Source organism: Strix aluco, chromosome 1, assembly GCF_031877795.1.
Source record: "Strix aluco isolate bStrAlu1 chromosome 1, bStrAlu1.hap1, whole genome shotgun sequence".
Classification (NCBI taxonomy): domain Eukaryota; kingdom Metazoa; phylum Chordata; class Aves; order Strigiformes; family Strigidae; genus Strix; species Strix aluco.
This window is the reverse complement of record NC_133931.1, coordinates 27717261-27740600: the sequence shown is the minus strand read 5'-3', so window position 1 is coordinate 27740600 and position 23340 is coordinate 27717261. Positions and strand designations below refer to the sequence as shown.

At 38.1% G+C, this 23340-nt stretch overlaps 1 protein-coding gene across 1 annotated transcript in view; it reads left to right on the top strand.

Annotated features, from left to right (window-relative positions):
- Window positions 1-21517, top strand: part of NECAB1 (N-terminal EF-hand calcium binding protein 1) — a 68929-nt gene extending 47412 nt beyond the window's left edge. Inside the window, exons 6-13 of the mRNA XM_074816188.1 lie at window positions 3290-3426; window positions 5775-5887; window positions 8888-8964; window positions 13163-13216; window positions 14719-14831; window positions 16847-16924; window positions 18187-18278; window positions 21141-21517. Of these exons, the coding sequence (XP_074672289.1) occupies window positions 3290-3426; window positions 5775-5887; window positions 8888-8964; window positions 13163-13216; window positions 14719-14831; window positions 16847-16924; window positions 18187-18278; window positions 21141-21169 (693 nt within the window). The 3' untranslated portion in view covers window positions 21170-21517. The remainder of the gene's footprint in view (window positions 1-3289; window positions 3427-5774; window positions 5888-8887; window positions 8965-13162; window positions 13217-14718; window positions 14832-16846; window positions 16925-18186; window positions 18279-21140) is intronic.
- The last annotated feature ends 1823 nt before the right edge of the window (window positions 21518-23340 follow it).

Here is a 23340-nt window from a genome sequence, read left to right as displayed (position 1 = left end):
TTGCATTAATGGAAAGTCAAATCTTAGCTGCTTGAAAAGGTCACAGTTGTCTCTTGATGAAGAAGATGTGGAAAATTACCCTCACTCACAATCAGTAAAACTAACAAGCAGAACGATGAGTTCACACAGGTTTATTTCATCTGGACTGCCCAAACTGCTGTGCAGTATAATGTATATGCTAATTAACAGTAATTTACAGCTAATGAAATTCAAGAAACAGGCTATTTTTCTATTTTACATACAGACACCATCAGTGGGTCCCATTATTAATTTCTGGCACACTATACTGACAATACAAATGCTGGGGATGCCAGTTAAGCTGATTCTACCATAATATATGCTTAGTAAATTGATACATATTTTTCTTAATTCAGAATTAACATTTTCTTTCTTCTATTGAAGTCTTGTACCAGTGTGCCTTTAGTAAAATGCAAATGAAGACACTTTTCTTTAGGCAGTAGAGTGGTGAAACGATAACGAAGCATGGCTGGTAATTCTTCATTGCTGAGAGCTGGAGTTGAGGTTTAAGTTGAATTGTAATGGACATTCTTTTTCCCTCCATGACTTCAATTATAATAATGATGACAATTTATATATGCTGAATACCTTCTTCCAGGATCTTCGAAGAACTTTAGAACAGGTAGGAGTAGTCATCTTTCAGTGGGCAGGAGTCAAAGTTGCCCAACATTGCTGTGAGCTCAGAATTGCTGGTCTCAGAGACGTTAAAGAAAATACTGAGTAGCCATTTGCTCAACTGGGTGCATTAAGAGAGTTATGTAATTCCGCACAGAAGAGTTGTAAACACCAATATTTGGGTAAAATATACATAAGGAAAGAGTCTTTGATAATGCTAGCCTGCCTAGCCCATCTTTACAAAAAAGCTCTGTGTACCCAATCAGGTAACTCTAAGCCATATTTAAAGATCACAAGGACCTTTTCCATAGGGAAGCCTTTAAATATAGAACTTATGGGACAACAGAACAGGAAGAAGAAAGACTAAATCCTGGTGCAATGCACAGACCTGGAGTAGTTCTGATGAAAAAAATCTTAATAACTTTCATATGCAGGAAAGTATTTCTGAAGGAGTCAAAAAGCAGCCAGCCTCAGACGGTAGCAAGTATTACACAGCTAATGTTTATATGATCCCCTCATCAGCAAGGGCCCACCTGAACAGTTTGCAAAATGAAACAGTATTGATGTAAATGAAACAGTATTGATCTACATTTTAAGTTGTAATTCAGCATGCTCGTATCAGATTTACCATGACTATTAGCAGGAAGCTCTCTGGAGGTATCTGTAGCATTTACTTTTTGGATGCCCAGAATTTTAAAACACTTTGATTATCCTCCTCTTGTGAGATGGCTTTGGTATTTGAAAACTTACAAGAAATTGTCAGTGATAGTCAGTTCTGTTAGTTTTTGTTCACTTATTTCCAGGAGCACTGTCAAAAGCTGAAAAATTGGATTTATATTGCAGGGTTTTATTTAGCTGTTCATGCTACACAGATTTGCACACATTGTTCTAACATGCCACAGAGAATCACAATTTTTGGAAAGCAAATGATCTCTGTCAGGTGCACCAAAGTTTTAAATCAGTTACAATGGAGACAATTTAGAAGAAGAAAAAAAAAATCAGCTTTCTTATTGCATAAGATTTAGTAATCATAAAGGTTGCCATAACGTTATTTATAGGACTGGTGTGAGTCTCAGATATTCACTCAAAAGGGAGGCAGACAATCTCCCATGAGTAGCTATTTTAAAAATGTATAAATAAGAACTTATTTATTGGGGAGTGGCACACCTGATTAATCTGAAGACAGAAATAAATTTAGAAGACGATGAAACTTCTGATAATTCATGGGTGGTTTAACATCTGAGATTTCTGTAGCAGAAGTCTTCCATCAGGAACTAACTTAACAACATGTATTGTGAATAGATTGCTCTCATTTAAGAGCAAAATTCTTTTAAAGCTGTTATCTTACAATCTTTTAGTTTACATTTACATTTCAGAACATCCTGTATTTGTGTTCTGATTGCAAACACATACATGCAAAAATTCTAAGAGAAGTCTAAAAGTCAAAAAGGCATTTCAGCTGTAATTCACATTGGGAAGAACAGCAAAGAGCTTAAAAATACCCATATGCATTGCCAAAAAGACTCAAATGGGTTCTCAGCTAGAGTAGGAGGCAACACCATTCAAATGACAAGTTTTCTTTAAAGCTTGAAGATAACAGACCATCATCTATCTTCAGATGTGGTGACTAGAGAAATCTTTCATTCAATGTTTTATGAAACTATTTTAGATGAAATTGTACCCAAAGGCTTTCAATATGAGCTGAGTGGGTTTTCTGCACACATAAGCAGACTTAGGGCATAAGAAACCCCCTCACACAGCATCACCTGTATGTCACTGCAGAACTGGGTTTTGCAAATCTAGGCTTGCCAGAAATGTTAAAGTTGACCCCATCCATGGAAATATGATTCATTGGGCCACAGAGAGAGCAGGTGTAAGAATTTATTTCTGAAATTATCTACACAAAATAGGCATAAATAATTTGAACACATCAAATATATTGGAAATGTCATTACACAAAGAACCATTACAGACTGCTAAATATAGGTGCAAGCTTTGCTAATAACCAAGCTCCAACTCAAAGAACATTTAGATGCATTTCATGTAATAGTGAAATATACAGATATTTTTTCAAAAATAAATAAACAAATTAAAGGAACAAAAATCAGTCAAGGACTGTTAAATTCAGAAGGCAATCTCTCTGGCACAGGCAGTCCTTCAGCCAAACTGCTGGTGGAGTTTTCCAGGGGAGTATCACTAAGCGCGTGCCTTGCTCAAAGACTATTCCCATAATCACTGTCAGAGACAGGCCAGTGGGCTAGATAAACATCTTTTCACAAGAGTGGATCTGAATAAAAACTTTAAATTCACTTCTGCAGTTGTCAATCATATCTTGGCTTTTCCATACTTAAGAAGTAATGTGGTATTGCCATCAACTGGAGTTAAGAAATGTAAGGAAAAGGCTCTTTTTTTAGTAGAAACTATGTTGTGCCACCATGTACCTGGGCCTCTCTCAGCTTGGGTGGGATCAGTGTCTATACCTGGAAATTCAAAAGTCTTTTTGTCCAGAAACATAAAGGTTGCTTATGTGTTTTGCATATATAAGCACAAAAACGTCCAAGCTGCTTCCTTTCTGAATTAAGTCTGAATCTTCCCTCACATATTTCTAACCTAGCAGGCAAATCCTTACCTTTTTTTTTTCCCATGTAATTTTTAGGACTATCAGGAAGCTTCTAATTTGGAGCAGTTTGTGACTCGCTTTCTTTTGAAGGAAACATTGAACCAGCTTCAGTCCCTCCAGAGCAGCCTGGAGTGTGCCATGGAAACCACAGAGGAGCAGACTCGGCAGGAGAGGTGAGCAAACCTTCTGCCCAGCTGCAGTGAAGGAGGTGAGGAGTGGGGTCACTGTGAACCTCCAAGACCATTTTACATTTCACTCAGCAACCTGATGTAGGGAATAACAGGAGAAATAAGGATACACTTTTTATTCCGTATAGGAACTCACTAATAGGAGTTTTCCTGAAATTGAATACAAGCACGTTCCAATCTGATCCTGTGGTGGGTTGCATGTAGGAGGACCATTTTGTTACATGGCTCTGCTCCTTTGGCTTCTTTTTAAATCCATTGACTATTTAATATCAAATGCAGAAACCAGACCACTGCAATGTGAAGAGTTCTGAAATTACTAAGACTGTTGACTGTCTCTTTGTTTCTTCCAGCTTTACAATTTTTTTTCATTCCTGGTTGTAGAGTGATCCCATATAAACTCTCGGTTACCTGGGTAGCTTATATCCGTCCAAGGGGTTTAGCTGAATTTAATACTATGACCTCTATGAAGTTTTGTAGGATCAAGGATCAAAACATTTTTGAAAATGTACTTGGCTTTATGGATTTGTTTTCCTCAGTAAGCTATTGTTAAAAATGATAGGGAAAGCAAAATACAAGCTGTTGTGTTTCATGGACAAAGAAGATCTAAACACTTCATATGTTGCATAATGCATAAAATGCATTGATTTTTCATTCTTTCTTTTGGAAATGTCATTTTCTTGTTTGTTTTGCTGTTGGTTTTGAGATCTCTGAAGTACATGAATAATACACTGGGGTTTTGTGCCAGCAGCTTGACCACAGGAATCAAGCAGATTTTGAAAGGCGGAGGGTGTGCCAGGTGTGCACTCTATATATACCCCTCCATTCATGCATACATCCTTTCAGGCTCCCCACACAACTGATAGGAGAGAAAGAAGTCTTGAATGCCAGTTCAGAGCTGGAGCCTAACTTAGATGCTCTTAACATCCTCTGGAGTAATCACTGACATCTTCTCTCACTTGCCTTTTAGGACAACCTCTCTAAAATTACAGTCTAGAAAGACCATCTGAGTAACTCAAACTACTCACTTGGGTGCGTAGAATAGGGAGATATGAACATCCCTTTTGCTGCCAGCTTTCTCATCTGCATTGACTGTCCGGTAGGGCATTTGGGAGACTTCTTTCTCCAGTTTTTATCAGTGCAGTTATTCAGAGATATCCTCTTGGATGGTGAATTTGGTTTATGGCAAAGAAAATGAGAAAGAGGTTTGACGCTGTTAAGCCAAATACCATCTTCCCCATTTTCTGAGGTAGCAATGGAAAAGCCAGGTAAACTCAGCACTTTAACTACAGCTATTTTGGATAAAGTGAGTTAGCTCCTAGTGGAGGTGCCCCGGTTGCTGTGTGAAATCATGTCCAATTATATTTAACTTAACTCAGGGGCAAATTGTCTGAATCAAAATCCCATTAAGACACTCTTAAACTAATTTAAGAGTGCTCAGAGTGGGGAACTGCCATAATTTGGTTTACTGTGAGGAGATTTTACGCTGCAGAAAATACCATCCTAAAACATCTCCTTAACATAGTGTGTGAGCTTTTGGTGAGACTTCATTCTGCGCTTCAGGAGACCAGAGAACTTTCCAAAGCAGTGACCTGGGAATTATTTACTGAACTGTTTAGGCTACTGTCTAGCATTCTTTGCAATCACTCATCCAACTAACTGTTCAAAACTAACCATAGTCCTGGTCCTTCATTGCTCTCCAGCTGGATGATGAAGAATCACATAGAGACAGCCTTCAGTCCTCACACAAACTCTCAAGGTTCAATGACTCTGTCATTGCAGTACAAACATAAGTCATTCTGTATCTGCTTTGTTTCAATACTGGTCCCAGAAATGTATCTATCCTTCATCCAATATTAGCTAATTCTCATCAGTTTTCCTTCCTTATTAACAGATACATATTGCTGTTTATCTTGTAAATCTTTAAGCTGAAGGGGTCAATGTTTAAAGTTCATCTCTCACTTTTAGCTGTTCTTGTGACCCCAGTTCCTCTGCAGAGATGCTATGAAACTCCTGTGCATGAAGAAATGGTATGAATGGTTCCTTAGGTCAGGTCAGAACCACATCATGGACAGACACTGACCTCAAGCTTTCTCTCCCTAAAAGATATGTTTATGCCAGTTTAACCCTCCTTTATTTTTAACTTCTCTAATAACTAGCAACCTAAATAAACAACTGATTAGTAATAGTGAAAATCTGGAAAATAATTCAGTGGTCTCAATAGGTATTTCTCCTTTTATAATTCAAAAGGGAACATATAAGCACATTTTTTGAGAACAGAGGGAGGAGAGCTCTCCCACGTTTTACCTTATGAAGTCTTCTGTGTTTCTGTGCAGACAAGATCCAGCAAAACCAGAAACGCCCTCAATTCAATGGCCAGGAAAACGCTCAGCTCGAAGGCTTCAAAGGAACAACAGCCTGTCACCAAATAGCCCTCATTTTAGCACAGGTATGGTATTTCACATTTTAAAGATATTTAAATCACACACATACACACACATATACAGAAAAATATAGATGTATCTTCCTTTCAAAAATTTAATTTAGACATGGTAACTAACTCAGATACTCTACTGGCAGAAATCAATCTTCAGTTTAATACAGAAGGTATTAGCTCAAACTGTAAGGAAAATAAATATGTACCCATAGATCTGAACTGATAAAAAATAAATACATAATTATGGGCCAAAGTGTGGTATTGTTTTGGGGCTGTATTTCTTAGGTAATATTTGTAGCCTGCAGATAAGAATGAAAAGGTGAAGGCTGTGACTTATACAGAACTAAGTTCTCTGTCATGACTTACATCCCAGCTGAGGGGAACAAACAAGAAACAGGGAAAATATAAAACCTGTAAGAAAAAAAGACTTCATTTAAGATGATACAAAAAAAATCTGAAACAGCATTTCTGCTTTGGAAAACATGAGAGGGTACTTTGGTAAACGGGATTCTTTGGAAACAGTGACATTAATCATGAAGCTGCAGTGAAGGCATCTCCAGGCTTAGTGATGTCTCCCAGAATCAAGGCATGAAGACAACTGAAGCACCAAAGTACATGATGGGTCAAGCCCACTTCTTGACCAGTCATACAGATCTCACTGCTTGCAGTCATGTGCTTACTTTTTCCTTTTTAACCCTCTTTTGAAGACCCTTCTGCCACTCACCAAATGCTGCTGCTCATTCAGTGCAATGACGCAGGATGATGTTTGGTCCCTTCCTCTGAGTTGCTGATGTTCGTAACAAGGAAGGTCACATAGCCTTGTTGCTGCACTTCTAATTCAGAGTTCAGAAGGAACCCAAAACTATGCAAGCTGTACCAAAGCCACTTAATGTAATTTTAAAGAGCTAACATCTTTCTCCACAGCTATTATAATAGCTGTCTAACATCTGTCTACTCTCCCAGACAAGATTTGTGTTTGTCTTGGCACTTGGTCTTCCTCCTACTGCCTGCTGCCCACATGTACAGTAACACTGTAGGTGTGTATATGCACTCAACACTCAAGCCAGCATTTTCTTTAGCCTTTGTATTTGTTCAGGTAAAGCCACACTCTGCCTCATCTACATATCGCACCTGTGGTACGTCCCCAGCATTAGGATTTCTTTGTTTGGTCAAAACATAGTCCTAGTGCCACAAGAACTCTCAGCTGGAAAATAAGCAGGTTAATGAATGCACATGTCAAGAGCATGCCTTGAAAAATCTTTAGTTTCTGATAAATAACCTTCCTCTCTCCTTAGATGAATCACTTATATACACATTCACACTGTGGGTGATGCCAGGAACTGCTGTCATAATGCACATACCTGTTTCCTTGAGTATTATCCTTTCCATTTGACAGACAATTTTCTTGAGACTTAAGCAAAGCAACATTTTCCACATACTTTAGAGAGGTTCATAGATGCTTGTGCCTTTGTAGAACCTCTTCTAGCTTCACCTTTACTATGTGACATCAGGTCATTGACTGCAGTAGAGATGGAGAGTTAAAGCGTCTTCTGAAAGGGGCATGTCCTATCCATATAGAGAGACAAGACACAGTGTCTTTAGTCTTTCTTCTGCTGCTGAATTCCATGACTTGGGAGAAAAATAAACATAGGAAAGTTATTATGATGAAACTTAATCTTGTGTTGGTCAAAATTTGCAGTCACCACAGGTGTAAATTACATATCTCAAAACCAAAATCTCATTCTCAAAAAAAACAGTGTAGGAAGGATCAATCCTAATAATCATATTGCTGCAATTCATCAAGCACCTAGGCATGCCGTTTGGTTGGAAAGATAAAGAAGGATCATTAGCTGCAAGGGATGTACAGTTAATGTTATTAAATCAGATGTAGAGTTCACTGCAAGATTATATCCGTAATTAGTGGATGAATACATGAAAACCCCTAAGACAGAATATTGCAGATGACTGTAACAAAGCTGAAAAACCCTCAGAGTTTAAGTATAAAAACAGTTGTTGCAGCTAAATGAACATTTTCTGAACAAAGAGAAAGCCCCTTATTCCCAATGCATACGAGGCATTCTACGATTATGTTAGGAGGCTTCTTCAGGAATCCCTCGATATCAGGATTCCTCAACAAGCCATGCCAGAAACCTAGACCATTTAGCTGCACAGGTACACCCAGTTAATTCTTTTCTGCTGTTTATAAGAATGTTGGTGGGTTTTTTTATGGGAAAGGAACATACATACTCTTAACCTTCAAATAATCCTGGAATTCTGCTGGAAGCACCATGTCAGGATGCTAAGAACAGCAACAGGCTGACCATGGCAATGTTCTTGCAGTGGGGTCCTACAGCAGGTCTGCTGTCTCTCTGCAGGAGGAAGTAAGATCCTATCACCTAAGCTGTATGGGCCATGCCAGGATATTTAAGACAGTCTTGTCTGTCGTTCTTTCACCTTCATCAGTGAGTACTCTCAGGGGAAAGAGGAACTGCAGGCATGACACAGCAAATGGGATGTATTTGAATGGAATCCCAAAGACAGGCTTGCTATGCAGAAGAGTTGACTCTTACTCTTATAGAAACTTTCACACAAAGAAGACTAAGAAATGGCAAACTACAAAAAAGATTAAAACAAGAGAAAGCACCCCCCCAAGATGATTTTGCATTTTGAGCAGAAGGTGCTCAGGTTATGAGCTAGTTCCATCTGCAGAGAAGAGCGTTCCTTTCTTAAGGTATCAGCGTGATTTCAAAAGCACTGGCATTAATCTAGAATGTAGTTTTCATTCTGCATTGGATTTTTATTGTATCTTAAAAAGAAAGAAAATAATTCATATAGTCAAAATCATGATATCCTTGTTATACCTAAATGAACGCTGAACTAGTTGCAGCACAATCTTCAAGAAGCAAAATAAATTTTAAGCTAAGCTAAACTTTTTTTATAAAATAAATGAATACACTATGTTCTAGCATTTAGTAACGCTTTACAAATGTTCATTATTTATATTTTCCAAAGGTTGGATTGAGGAAGACAGCCAGTGGATGACCCAGATAAACAGACTCCAAAAACTGATTGACAGGCTGGAAAAGAAGGTGTGTGTTTCTTTTCACCTGTTTGTTCTCTCCCTTTTGGTTAAGCAATCCTTAAACCACAAATGCTTTCAATGTCCCAGTCAGTCTTTCCAAACAATAATGAGTGAAATTTCAACATCACCTCATTAAATGCCTACATTTTCCTTCCACCTTCTTTCCTATTTCACGAAATCATGACATGGTTTTTCCACACTCCTCTTTCCCCTTCCCATCACTACAGATCCAACTTTTCATAAATATCTGAAAAGACACATTAGTCTATGACTGGAGGATGTTATTGCATTTAGTTATACTTGTTTTGGGGAACACAGGACAAGCCACTCTTTTTAGGATCTGATATTTTTCTCTTCCTCTCCAAACTCTCCCATCAGAGAATACTAATTTATAAAGATTTAAACACTTCCCTAATAAGTACATTTCAACCAAAAGGTGATGCAGATCCCACCATCCTGCCTGGGAGACAGCTGCACCAGCCCCTGGAGCCCTGAGACTGTATGTCGTTCCCACGCCAAAGCAGAGCCCTCCAGGAATCTGACAAATGACCCCTCTGATTCAATGATACCAAGGCTTCCCAGGGCTTGCAAAAACCTGAATAACATGTGCCTGTACAGATCTATTTCTTTTTTTTTTTTAATCAGATTGATTGCTAGCCTAGGTTTTGAAAGTTGGGTTATGTCTGTGTGTAATGACTTTTTTTTTTTTGAGAAGAAGGAAGAGCAGAGGAAAAAGTAAGGTTATAAATTCCTGTGTTGTTCTCTACATGACATGTCCCTATTGAAGGACAGACAGACAATTTTAGATAGGTGCTAAGGGAATGGCTGAATTCAGTGGATTTGGGGACCCAGGGGATTGCTTTCTCCTGGTCTACTAGAGGTGAGATTTTAGGTTGAAGTGCTCTCAGACCCAGAAGTTGCTCCAGTTCCAGTGCAGCTGATGCTGCTCCTCCCTGCAGGTCAGTGCTCACCAGCGGTAAGGCTGCGCATGTTCTCCAAAGTCATGGGTCCACACACACACCGGCATGGGTGCCTTCAGCAGCACTGCAGACAGACAGGTAGCACACGCAGAAACATGAACGTGCAACAGCCTGATCCTGATCCTTCTTTCCAGCTGATCAGGGTGGATGTTCCCCCGTGAACATTACCACGAGCTTTAAGTCTTCCTAGTATTTGTGGCTGGACCCATGCCCCTTACCCAGGTACTGGCTCAGACCTTGGGTCCTGGCAGACAAGTGTCTCCTCCTACTCACCCACTAGTCCCACTCGAATTCAGTAGCAAATTATACACACAGAAAACAGTTAAGTAAGGGATTTAACAAGAAGACAGAATACTGACCTTTCTCTGCCATTGCTCCCTCCCAAATGAACAAATTACTTTTCCCCTTTGGTCCCAGTTTGGGACCAAAATTTGGTATTTATGTTATCTCAGCCTTATTACTGATGAGCTGCATTACTGATACAGTCATCCCCGGCACTGCTGGCCTTGCAAGACTCTGCTCTCCAAAAGGAGCCCAGTACTCCCTTCGGTTGTCCCTGAGGTCTGACCATCTCTCGCATAGCTTCTCCTTAGCCAGCTGTGAAATTCGGCCATTCCTTGTGGCACTGTCTGTAACTTCTGTCAGCTTCTCACTCTGCTCCTTGCTATGCTCAGCAGCTCCTCATGGTCTGCTCAGTCCACCGAGCCTCTGGCCAGGGCATAATCTATTCACCTGCACTCAACAGCTTCTTCCCAGAGGTCATTTCTGTATGAGAAAAGCAATTACACAGCAGTTGCCACGTTAATGACATTTTAGTAGCAACTTGATTTTTTTCTGAGCAGATAAAAATTGGATTTTGAAATGTCAAAGTCCATCATGAAATGTAACTCTCACTTTTGGTCCAGCTTTACTCCCAGCTCTGCTTTGGAAACAGCAGCTCGCTGCCCTGCCACAGCTGCCTGCCAACACAGAGTGATGCCAAAAGGAGTGTAAGGAAACTTAACATTCAAAAGAATGTTACTGAAAAAAAGAAACCTGGCATACAGCAATAATGCAATGCAAACATTACAGAAAGCAGCCAACCATTTAGTAGTAAATGAACTTACAAGGATGCTATACAATCATCAAAGCTGCTACAGATAAATGACAGAGAACCTCAGTCTGAAAAGGAGCTCAGTGCCAAAGGTGAACAGTGGCAGAGCATAGACCTTCCATAATTATCAACTTGTCAATATAAAATTTGATTAATAAAACATAGCAATTAGAAAAACCTAATTTTGCAAGTAGACAGCCGATATCCACCTTTGCCTAACTTAGCTGCTGCTTGACTTTGTATCTCATGGGCAGATCTAACTGTGAGAGGTGTTATCAGCGATCTTTCAGCAGCTACTAAAGCTCCTCTTTTTGACTTTGCCCCAAAACAGATTAGAAAACATCACGCAGTCATGCTAAAAGGCAATTTCAGAAGCTACCTCTTCTCAGCTGAGGTGAGGTAGGACTGCAGAGGCATTTTAAAGCCCCAGCTCTGAGCTGCATCAGCTGGCAGGACCTCTGTTCTCCACATTGGGCTACTTCACTCATGCTCAGCGTCGAGTCAGCCAGTGCATGAGCACTCTTTCCACACAGATGAGGACTCTGTGCCAGTGCTCACATGCTCTGAGGTCACAGCAGGCTGGCTGTGTAGACTTAACCTACCTGGGTAGTCACGCCCTGTCTAATGACATAGCATTACTAAGAATTGCTATAGATTATTTTTAACTTCTTGAGGGGGCCAACAAGTGGTTCATCAGTGGTTCCTACTGGAAAACTACCTGGTGAAGGGTTGATTTAGTGTTGTCTAACTCTTCTGCTGTCTTCTGTTAAAGGTGAATTTAACCAATGAATCAGTGTTGTAAATCATCTTTTTTTCCCTCAAGTTCAAAATTTATATATACTGGAAAAAATGGGATTCTTTTCTTGCTACCTTAAGAGAAAGTTTGCAGTACAACTTGAGTCATTCCTTTCCTCTCTTTTTCGATACATTTCCCTAGAAAAAAAATGCACTGAAAGTATAGAAGAACCACAGGAATATGCATTTTCCCTCAAGGTTTTTATCTGAAGTATCTGCACTGACAAATGAGCTTTTAAAGCCAGGTGTTTTTTCCTCCACACACACATTTCATGCCATTCTATGCACGTTCTGCAGGAGAGGTACAGCTACACAGCAGTTAGTGTGCCTGCTACTTTGCTCCTGTCTTGTTCTGCCACCTGCTGCTGGTGCATGTCCCCTGTTCATTTGAATTCTACCTGCACACCCCTTGTCGGCTTTGCAGCAAGTACAGTATCTGTGCTGGCAAAACGCCTGCTACCTGAGCTTAATCAATCTTCACCCAGCTGGAAGCAGAAGAAAATTTTTTATCTTTGTTACACAAGAATTGTGTGCAATAAGAAGCGAAGCACCACTAACAATGAGTGCATTTTGCTGCAGCTGCCTATTGCAAATCCATCTCCTTGTTTTCAGGCATATGGATGTTTTTCAAAATATCCACATGACACTAGGTTAGAGGTACTGCATGTGCCTAGCATGTAAATGAAAATTTTGTGTGTGTTACTAAATGGTGTTTGCATGAATCACTGATTCACGAAGTGCGCATCCAGTTTGCATACCAAGCGAGCATACTGCTGCCTCACAGATGCATCTCTTTGCTGCTGCCCAGCCTGTCCTCAGAAGCAGGTGCAGCAGTTCAGAAACCTGACTTGGAGCCTCATGCACATCTTTTTCAATGCTAGAAAACAGTCCCTTGCCACCATAAACCCCCTATAGAGAAGTTTCTTCTGTGTAAAGCTTTATGATTGCATGGTAGTGGCTGATATTTCATTTCAAATCACCATCGTTGCTCATCTCCGTAGTCCACGTGACAATGTGAGAAGGCATTTGGCTTTTCTCAAGTCCAACATATATTTGTGAACAAGCGGATTTGTTACAAATGAAAGATCACCGGCTCATCATTATAAATAAAAATTTACAGAACAATGTGGGTTGGATTTAACCACTGAAGTGTGCAAGATTCTGCAAACAATGCTTATGTTTGACTTACAGGAGTCTTAATAAAGAAGGTATTTAATTATAACTTCGGGAGATAAAACAGAATCCAGCTATTAGAATAGTTTGTTTAAAAGGTAAGAGCAGAATACAGCTGTAGTATTGCCTCTTATATTTCTATTTTCTTTTCAACTGCCTCAAAGGACCTAAAGCTTGAGCCATTTGAAGAGGAAGTTTTGGAAGAAAATGCAAGATCTGTAAGTGCTTTTCAAGATAATGATTTTGATATTTGATTTTGAATGCTAGGTATTGAGACAACAATCTCACTTGATCTCTTTTGTTACAAAATAATTTTAAAAAACCCACCATCCTCACTTTTTCCAGTGGTAAGAATCCATTTTAGTTAGCAGAATACATTGTGCAAGAGGCAACAAAACAAAACTTAGAATATGTGGGCAAAACTTTTATATTAATTTTTGCATTGCTTTCAAAGGACACAGTGAGCCAAAACCTCAACTCACATAAGGAGGAAAAGGTGTCATTAATAAGATTTAACAAACTTGGCAGCAGTGTTTATGGCATGATGGTTTCTCTGGTCCCAGTCACCTAATGCTGCATGCATGCTTTAAATCATAGTTGTACAGCCTCCCTCCCTCCAAAACTGCTATAGGAAATCTTATAAGCAATAATCAATATTACAATTTACAAAACCAAAATCATGACCAGAAATAAACTTACTGTTAAGTAAGCTTATGTCCCAAGATTAAGCCAAATTTTTCAAATAGACTGGCATTCCTAAATTCAGGACTTTGAGCCTAACAAAATGCAAATCAAATACACGTGAAAAAATAACCAAAACAGATGATCCATCAAATTCCTTATTTCATCTCAGGAGTTGCATTAGATTTTTTCTTTTTTAAAATGGGATCATACAATATTGCTAGACAGGATGCTTATGACAGAGGGATGAGATAACAGTATCAATAATGAAGGCAGAAATGAGTCAAAAACCTGTACAAGAGGTTAAGTTGTATTAATTAAGAAGCACATGGTGTTTATTTAAATATTGCATTAGTAAAACTGACAACCTTCAGTAGATGACTCAATATGTAAACTACTTAAAATAGCTAAATGATAATCATAATAATTCAGGATAAATATGTCTTCTGTACTGCTGAGTGTTTCCATAGTCCTGCTTGTAAAGATTGTTCATTTTTGCAGAACGGCAGAGGAAAAATACCCCTCTTTGTTCATCATTTAACATGGGCTACCTTAGGCATCTCATTCAGGTGTGAGTCACAGCTCTATAAGACCAGCACCTCAGTGAAAATAACACTGCATCCAGCGCAGACTGAGGGAATATGCTCTTACCTCAAACCTCACACTCACATAGAGATTCATCCAAGGAAGCATGCTGACTTTATTACTGAGCATTTCAAAGATCAACATTTGCTTCACACTCTTCCAAAAAGACTTTCTCATCCAGGGTTTGGACAACTCTCACTATCTCTAAGGTGGACACTCATTTTGGGTGTTTCCATTCTGTGCTGCAGCCTGCCTAGACATAAAAGCCACACTCAAGCACTTCTACTTCTCCACTCCAGAGCACTAAAACAGGGACTGCAAACTTCAAAGGAACTTTTGTGGGTTTTCTTTGATGATTCTGTTTTTTATTGTTTTATGATAGACTTTTCTGAGTTTAAAGTACATGGAATTCAGAGGATGATGTGGCAGTAATATTGTCATATTTTTGTATCAGCACATAATGATAGTTCAACGTCAAATGTCTGTGATAGAAGAAGAAATCAAGGAATTCCGGCTTGCTCTGAGGCAGTATGTGGAATCTGCTTCTACTCAGGGTGGCTGCTTGCAGTAAGTACAATGTTATTGTCCCTGGGCTGCAGAAAAGGATGTAATCTGATTTCCTGAATAACCTCTAAGTGGAACTGAATTATTAATGAAGAGGGAACCTGTAAAATCATTTTCCTGGCTGATTATGCATGTGTAAGAGCTTTTCAAAGGCAACTAAAACCAGAAAGAGATGTCAAAGTATTTGTGCAGACTTTAAGTAGTATCACAAACTGACAATACAGGCTATCCCAAAGATGCTAAACAATCTTTTGAAAGACTTCTCAGCTCTGCAGGTCATCAATCCATGGCTTGTGGAAGCTTGAGGCTGACCCTTTTTATTGGAAAACTCATTTGCCATCCTTCATTTGTGCTCATCTGGCAAGCAAGCAACTTATCAACTTGTTTGACAGTTCTCTGTTTGGAAGCTTTCAAAATCTTGCCTTTAGGCTGTCATTTGAAAATTTTCATTCATAATAAACAGTGGGAAAAATTAGAAGGCAAAATTTTCAATAAAATAGTGTATTTCTGCTTTGCTCCTTTTAGAATTAAATAAAACATTAGAACTGGGTTAAGAATAAATTTTAGTAACTCACCACTGTACTGTATTTCTTAATTTACATACTTGAGAAACCTACTACCATACACACTACAGACCATTATGAAATAAATATTTATAATGTGTACACAATGCAGGATCTTCCTCTATATTTAAAGGCTTCAAAGGCTATCACATCCCTAATTTATGAGTCTTGTTGCTATGAGATTGTCACACTTAGGATTCTTATCAGTAGCTTTCACACAAACCAGAAAAAGTAAGTTAAGCTGGAAGAAGAAAATAGTGACCTTTTTGCAGTGAGTCACTTGTAAAGGCAGACTGATGAGGAAAATAAAATTCTCTTGTGGGCCAAGAGCTGAAAAAAACAAAGAAGAGAACTCCATCCCCCTTCCAGAAACGAACATCCAGCAAAACACTGTAGTGACTGCAAACTCGTCAGGGGAGAGAGCTTACGTGACTTTGGAATGCAACTTAACAAACGATGGCAAAACGTTGTTCTTTCCCAAGTTTACAGGCATTTGGTAAGTCTGTAATGCCACCTACTGTTTGGTTTTTACTGTAGCTATTTGGCATTTCTTCCAACAGTTCTTGATATTTTTGCTATTTCACAATGTACTTTCCCATACAGCAGGAGAAAACAAATAAATCATATAACTTATTGCTTATTACAGTATCAAATACAATCTGAGACCAGTTTTCAAGCCCATCAGTAGTAAGATCAGCAATCTCACACTTGGGCACTCAGAGAAGTATGTGAGTACCCAAATGTATAAGTACCCTACGTGCTATAAAGATTTTATGCTCAGGATAAGTGGGACGATTCTTTGTACGGGATCAGCAGATATTCTGTGGGTCATTTTCCACCCATGCTGGATAGCATAAGAATACCCAAAAGTATTACTTAAAAAGTGTATCTGCAGGAAACATCAGCCTATCTGGCTTTATACTCCATTATATATTTGATTTCAGAGCACCTAAACTCTACGCCACTTTGATGATCTCTCATACAAAAGGATGACTTCTCACAGTGTAATTCTTCAATGAAACAGCACAAGTTATTCTATAAAATTTACTTGAACTGTTCTCTATGTGCAATATGTTGGATTAGCTGATTTTCACTGAACCGCAGTTGTTTAATTTTCTGTATTACCGATTAGCATTTCTTTAGATAAATTACACTGTTGGAGCAATATGAAAAATGAGTTTCATAAGTCCATCATAAATGTAGTAATATAAAATATTAGTAAATAAAAAGCCATGAAAATACTCCAAGAATCAGGGTTTTTTTAAAAAAAAGCTCAGATAATTTGCAGTATGTGATCACTTATTTGTTCAATTTATTACTTAACTTGGTTTGGGGTTTGGGTTTTTTTCAAAAATCACTGCATTTGATCCTACTCACAAGTAGTTTGGAATAAGATTAGTATGTCTGATAACTTGGTCATGTTTTACTAAATTAGTTCTGTCCTACAATTCTTAGCATTTCCATACAGAAGCTTCCAAGTGATTCCCGCTTCATTGTTTATGAGTTCTGGGAGAACAGCAATGTCTGGAATAGGTAAGTTTCAGGTTTTTGGGTTTGTTTTTGTAATACAGAAAGTTTTGAAGGTTAGAAAGTAATTGTGTAGAAAGACTGAATACAAATCAAATACTGCTAATCAATCTCTTGCTAAGTATATCACAATTAATACTTCAGAACAATACTTCAATTGCTAAAGACTAAAATATACTGAAACATATAAGTAAAAATGTCAGAACGACAAAGCTAACTCAAATAGAACATAAAAACTCTGAAAGCCAATAGATAAATGTATGGCATCAGATGGATGTTAGTTCATCAGAGACAAAAGAATAGGGAAACAGCAATATTGCCACAGTTTAATAATGTTAGAAACAAAAGGCGCCAATGAGTGAGACAGGAGGTGTGCCATCCAGCAATACACTTAAGCATGCAAGCAGTCATGGGAGCTCTCCCAAAGCTTTCCAAATCCACATCACAAAAACCTATCTGACAGTGTCTATTTTGGGCCCAGAACAGAAATTATAGTGATTAAAAGTCCTACCAGCCAAGTTCTAGCCTGTAGCAGGCAGACAGCTAAGAAATTGAGTAGAGACAAAAAGATTTTCCTTAACTGCATTTACTATTAAAAAACCAATCAAACGCTATGGTCCTAAATGTGTAGACAGAACCCATTCTGAAGGAAGATGAAGTCGCTCTTAGTTGCTTTCCTTTTGAACAAAACCCCAGTTCAAAATTTACTTTCAAAAAGACTCAAGAACACTAGTAATGCACATCAACACTATACTGGGTCACAACTAAGAGATGAGCATCAGATGTGAGATGCTCTAAGGTATCCCAACTGGTCTCCAGCTCCCAGCTGAGAAGGACAAGAGTTACCTATAGGTTGTGTGTCCTTTATGCCAGCCCCATGCAGCTGCTTCAGATACCCTACATATCTCAGATGACACCAGATGCCTACCTTTAGGCAACTGAGTCAAACCTTTTGCCAATAAAGTCAATGAAGCCTAGGTTCTCTATGCAAATTTGGATATCAAAAACTAAATTTAGGTGCCCATGTTAGAGACAAAATTCACCTTTAAATCTTACAGTAACTCAACGTACAGAAGAAAATCTGAGTTTAATATAACATGCAAACAATTCACAGCTTCTCTGGTCTCCTCTCCCACTACCATCATTGCCTACATTTTGAAACACAAAATCTTTGTTACAGCATTAATTGTAAAATTGCTAATTCTCATTAAAAAAAAATTAGCCCCTTTAAAATACTTGATATCTTCTTATTTTTTACAATTATTTAGCCACCTTCAAATGAATTACAGCAAGACATTTCAAAGAAGTAACGTGGACTTCTTGGAAACTCCAGAGCTCATCACAACAATGCTAGTCCCTGGTAAGTATCAATTTTTCACATTATTTTGCTTGTTCCATGTGAAGAGTTCTGCTGTATTAGTGTGTTCTATATGCAGGACCACTGCATAATATCCCCCTTAGTCATATCTTCTTTGGTAAAGTATGGAGAAGAAAGGGACTCCCAAGTGGTTTTTTTTAAGCACAGAAATGTAAAATGCATCAGCAAGCATAAGACCCACAATGCTTTATTTTATATAGTGCAAAGTTAGGCTAGCATATACTATTTTAGAAAATAGCTAGAATAAACAATACTATTTGTGAATAGTAAAATAGAACCTGTTCAAGATTTTCAGGCAAAAAAATGATTTCTGATGAAGACTTCAACTTAATAATACCTACATTGACTGAAGGCAGCCTTAATTACTAATAATCGATATTTACTAACCAATTTATTGTACATACTTCCTGCTATGTTAAAAAAGAAAAAAAAACCCTACTTTGAAAAAGCAAGGTGTTAAAGAGTCCGAATTATTATTTCTAATGCAAACCAATGAGTATGCAACATCTTTTTTCTCCTAGAAACGGTAGTTCAAAGAGACAGTGCAGGATGAAACAAAGCAAGCATCAGTCTCATCTTTACCAGAGGGAGGACAGCAGATTTTTTATCTTAGGGAACGCAAATCTGTTACAGTGAAACCCTAATCTCCCCTACGTCTGAGTACAGACTAAATTTGAAATAATAAAACCCCACCTAGTAGGAAAAAAATATATATATAATCCTGTACCTGGGGGTTCTCCTTAAAAGAAACCAGACAAGACATTTTCAGACCTCATGAGCCTGATCTGGACACACAATTATATGCCAGGGATTCCTGCAGTATCAGAAGATTGCACTTAATGAATCAAGAATCCCTTCAAATCTTGTTTCTTACTGGGAAACTTCTGGATTTAAGACAAACTTGGCTGTAGGAAACAATGTGGCCTTTTCCAAAACTTTGTGTCCGAGAGCTAGACTGCATATGTCCCAGGAACGTTCCAGGGGTGGTTTACACACATCTTAAGTATGATCAACATAAAATAAAATGTAAACATAATTTTTAAATACCTAAGTATAAAAGTGTCTGAAATTGTATTCAAAATGCTCGTTAAAGCATCGACTCCGCCTGCTAAGGAGGATTTCAGTCTGCAGCACTATCCTGGCAGACAGTTGCCATAGAAACAGCATTTCTCAGTGTGAACTCCTTGATGGGGAGGGGGGGGGGCAACAGGAAGAAATGCACTCACAGTTATTTTTACAATTTTATAGATTATCTATAATTTTAAAATATGTGCAGAGATTTGAACTTTTGTTTCACAGAAAGTACTTCCCATGTTTGATCTATACCAACTGTATTTGTATTTGAAAGACAGAAAACATTCTTGAAGTAAAAAAATGATGGCTGCAATCCTACCAGTGTACTTTATGAAAGAATTTTAGACACTGTAAAATGATACCACTGTAAAATCAGGAAAAAAACTTGTCTGCAGCTAGCACATAGATAGGCTCTATTTTAAAAACAAATTTACCCTAGCTCAGAGACATCCACACCTTTTTAGACATCTGGTTAACTAAGCACTGAAACAATTCTAAATCTGATTCAATCAAAGATTACAACCCAAAAGTCTTTACTCCACCAATTAATTAAAATTAATAATGATACAACTTCTGTGGCCAAAAATGATTCAGGAAGACTAGGATTTTCAAGACTGTTAGATCTAGTATTATCCTAAAGCAAATTCATTTACCATCAGTTAATAGGAATCACAACCTATTATAATCACTTGCACACCTGTTAACTGACCAAGTTGCTTCAGGCCAATCTACCAGGGTGGCATGAATCACTCAGTTCATCTTCAGTGAATGTCTCATTTTTATATAAGATCTGGACTTGAGGACACTAGAGAACCTTCTGGTGAAGAAAACAAAAGCTAGGGGAAAACTTTTGAACATTTATGATGCTACAAGCCATGAAACAAACTGTTAAATTGGCATTTTTTTGGCCAAAATTCATTAATCCACTGATGTGTCAGAGACTACCAGGCTTTCATAGCCCCAGTTCCGGTAAGATTCTTAAGTATCTTCTTCTTCAAGAATAACATTTTTCATAAAAATGGCATAAATTGAAGGATTTATGGACACATTCACAGAAACAGGTTGTGTTAATAAATTTAATCTCCAAACTGTGTAGTGCAAAACCTACTGAGCCTAGGACATGCTAAGGGGACGTGGCATCTCAGTCACAATTCCTTTCCTTCCTTCCTTCCTTCCTTCCTTCCTGTCTCTCCCCATAAATCTTGTGATTCCTCTCTGCATAAGGTTCAATTTCGAAAGGACAAAGAGTAAGGACTGAGGGGAAGAAGTACGTATGTGTTGCACTCCAGCCCTGTCTATAATCTGGTGATTACAGATCTTTTATGCCAATGACATTTTACAAGTCCATCAATTCTCTTACTTTTGGGTCAAAACACTCTTAGTTCCTAGAGTCGTGTAAAAAGAACACCAGGTTTGAGTAATGTCACCAGGAAAGAAAGTCATTAAAGGCAGCACAACCACCCAGGGGACACACTGCTCAGTTGACATGTTAATGCTTCTTTGGATGTTATCAAAAGGAGATATAAATTCTTGTGCTAAAGCCATCCCCCAACCAGTTAAATTCAGCTTTCCTAGTATCTGAAGTATTCTTCCCCTGTCTGGAGAGGTTTTGTCCTTGAAAGTATACAGTTTTCAAATAAAGTAGTATTAACTGCATATATAAATTAATGTTTCTTTATATATGTTATAGCTATTTTATTTAGGATTTTTACAAGAGGTAGAAAAAGAAATACTGTTTATGTTAACGAATAAATAAATTCTCTCTTTCAGCATCGTGGTGGGTCCTCAATAACAACTAGAAGCTGTGGTTCCAAGTAACGTTAATGTTGCATTGTTTTTCATTACAGTAACATTCATAGAGCAGTGTACAGGTGTGCAGGGTTATGAATTTATGATGTGATACTGTTTATTATGGATGTGATCTTTTCCACTTTAAAATACAGAAAACTGCACATTTATTACCTTCTCTTCTCGTGACTAGTTCAGTGAAATGATGCATTCTAAAAGCTGAAGTAACGCAACTATGGTAAATTGTTTATTGTGTATATTCAGTCCAAACTGTCACAGAAAAGTGTGTCTTGACTGGTATTATGACTAAATGTTTGTGAAAAGTTTTAGTCTTACATTAATAAACAACTGTTACTTAATGCTGCCGTTTTCTGCTTTTATAGAAGAAACAGGTATGAACATGAACACACATTTTCCTAAGTGTCTTATGCTTCAGAAAATCTGCAAGTCATTAATTAGGAGAATAAATATAGAGACTTTTTATGTTAATACAGAACTTCATACAGGATAATTTCTGCCCTCTTCACAGCCTTTAGCCCCTGCCCTCGCAAGAGGAAACATATCTGACTGTATGTCAAGCCACTATGGATCCACAGACTTAACATTTCACAACCAATTTGCTTTAAACCCTATGTCCTGACCACTCACAAAATATTTCCATTAGATCACCAGCAGCTCACTGAGAAGTCATCAGAGAAACTGCTGTTAAAGCATAAATATCCATAAACCTGCAAGTAGAAATACTTTATTCCCCCAAGAAGTCTTGCTGTTGTCCCCTGCATCTGAGCAGTACGTGTGTCCTTCAGGCCAAGAATGAAAGGTGACTATTGTAACCTCACACCTCCACGACAGGTTGACAGGCTCTACACACTAAATGACCACTCTCTCCACTTGTCTAGCGGTCCAAGGTTACAAACAGTACTCAAAAAGTAACAGTCATAGTCAATAAAATATCTTCTCAACTTACCTATTTTTATTTCAACTCAACCGATACATTACCATATGTAATTAAAAGTGGGGAATTTAGACTACAAACAAGCAATCTTCATTGCAGTAAGATTCTGTGTTCCAGAAACCACGACCGGGATTGTATTCAAGATTAAGAAAGGTGTCACATTTAGGTACCTGCATGTGACCAAGCATCTTGGGTCCTATTGTATGAATGGAGTTCTGAGGCAAATTAGTTGCCTAAACAAAGGCATCTAGTACATGTGAGATGCTCTAAGGTATCCCAACTGGTCTCCAGCTCCCAGCTGAGAAGGACAAGAGTTACCTATAGGTTGTGTGTCCTTTATGCCAGCCCCATGCAGCTGCTTCAGATACCCTACATATCTCAGATGACACCAGATGCCTACCTTTAGGCAACTGAGTCAAACCTTTTGCCAATAAAGTCAATGAAGCCTAGGTTCTCTATGCAAATTTGGATATCAAAAACTAAATTTAGGTGCCCATGTTAGAGACAAAATTCACCTTTAAATCTTACAGTAACTCAGCAAAAGTGAATGCTTTTAATACTGAAGTCCAAAGCTTTCCCATATTGACAGAATCCAACTACAGATCTGTTCATCCTTAAAAAGGCACCCAATAGCCGTATTACACTCACATATGACATATCAGTGAAAGTTTAAAGGTTTCTTGTCTTATCAAAATAAAAGTAAAACTACTCATACTCCTGAAGATCTGGCTGGCTTTCTTCCTATGCCAAGATGTCAGTATAGCGTACGGCATGTTTTCTTTTGTCACTACTGATCTACCAACAAAGGAAATACAGTGACACTGCCACAGGGTAAATTCTTAAGTGGAAACTGACACAACTACACTGAGGTTCATAACATTTTTCCTTTCCACTGGAAAAACTATATTAAAATTATTCTTAAAATAACCTGCTTTAGAACTTCATGTCAATTAGGTGCTGGAGGGGGGAAAATGTTCTAGAAGGTCATATGTCCTTCTAACAGTTACTCTCCTTTGTATATTTACTAGTAAACAAATGCTTTGATGAATCGTACAGAACAAGTTTGAGAAGTTTCACTTCAGTTTTAAGAGCTACACACAGAAATTGCCTTCAACTGGCGAAAAAGATCCATAGCACTTACTCTAAAAACACTCTCAGTGATTAAAAACCAGACCAAAAAAAAAAAATTCAATTCTTTGTAACATTACTTCTAAACAACATACAAAC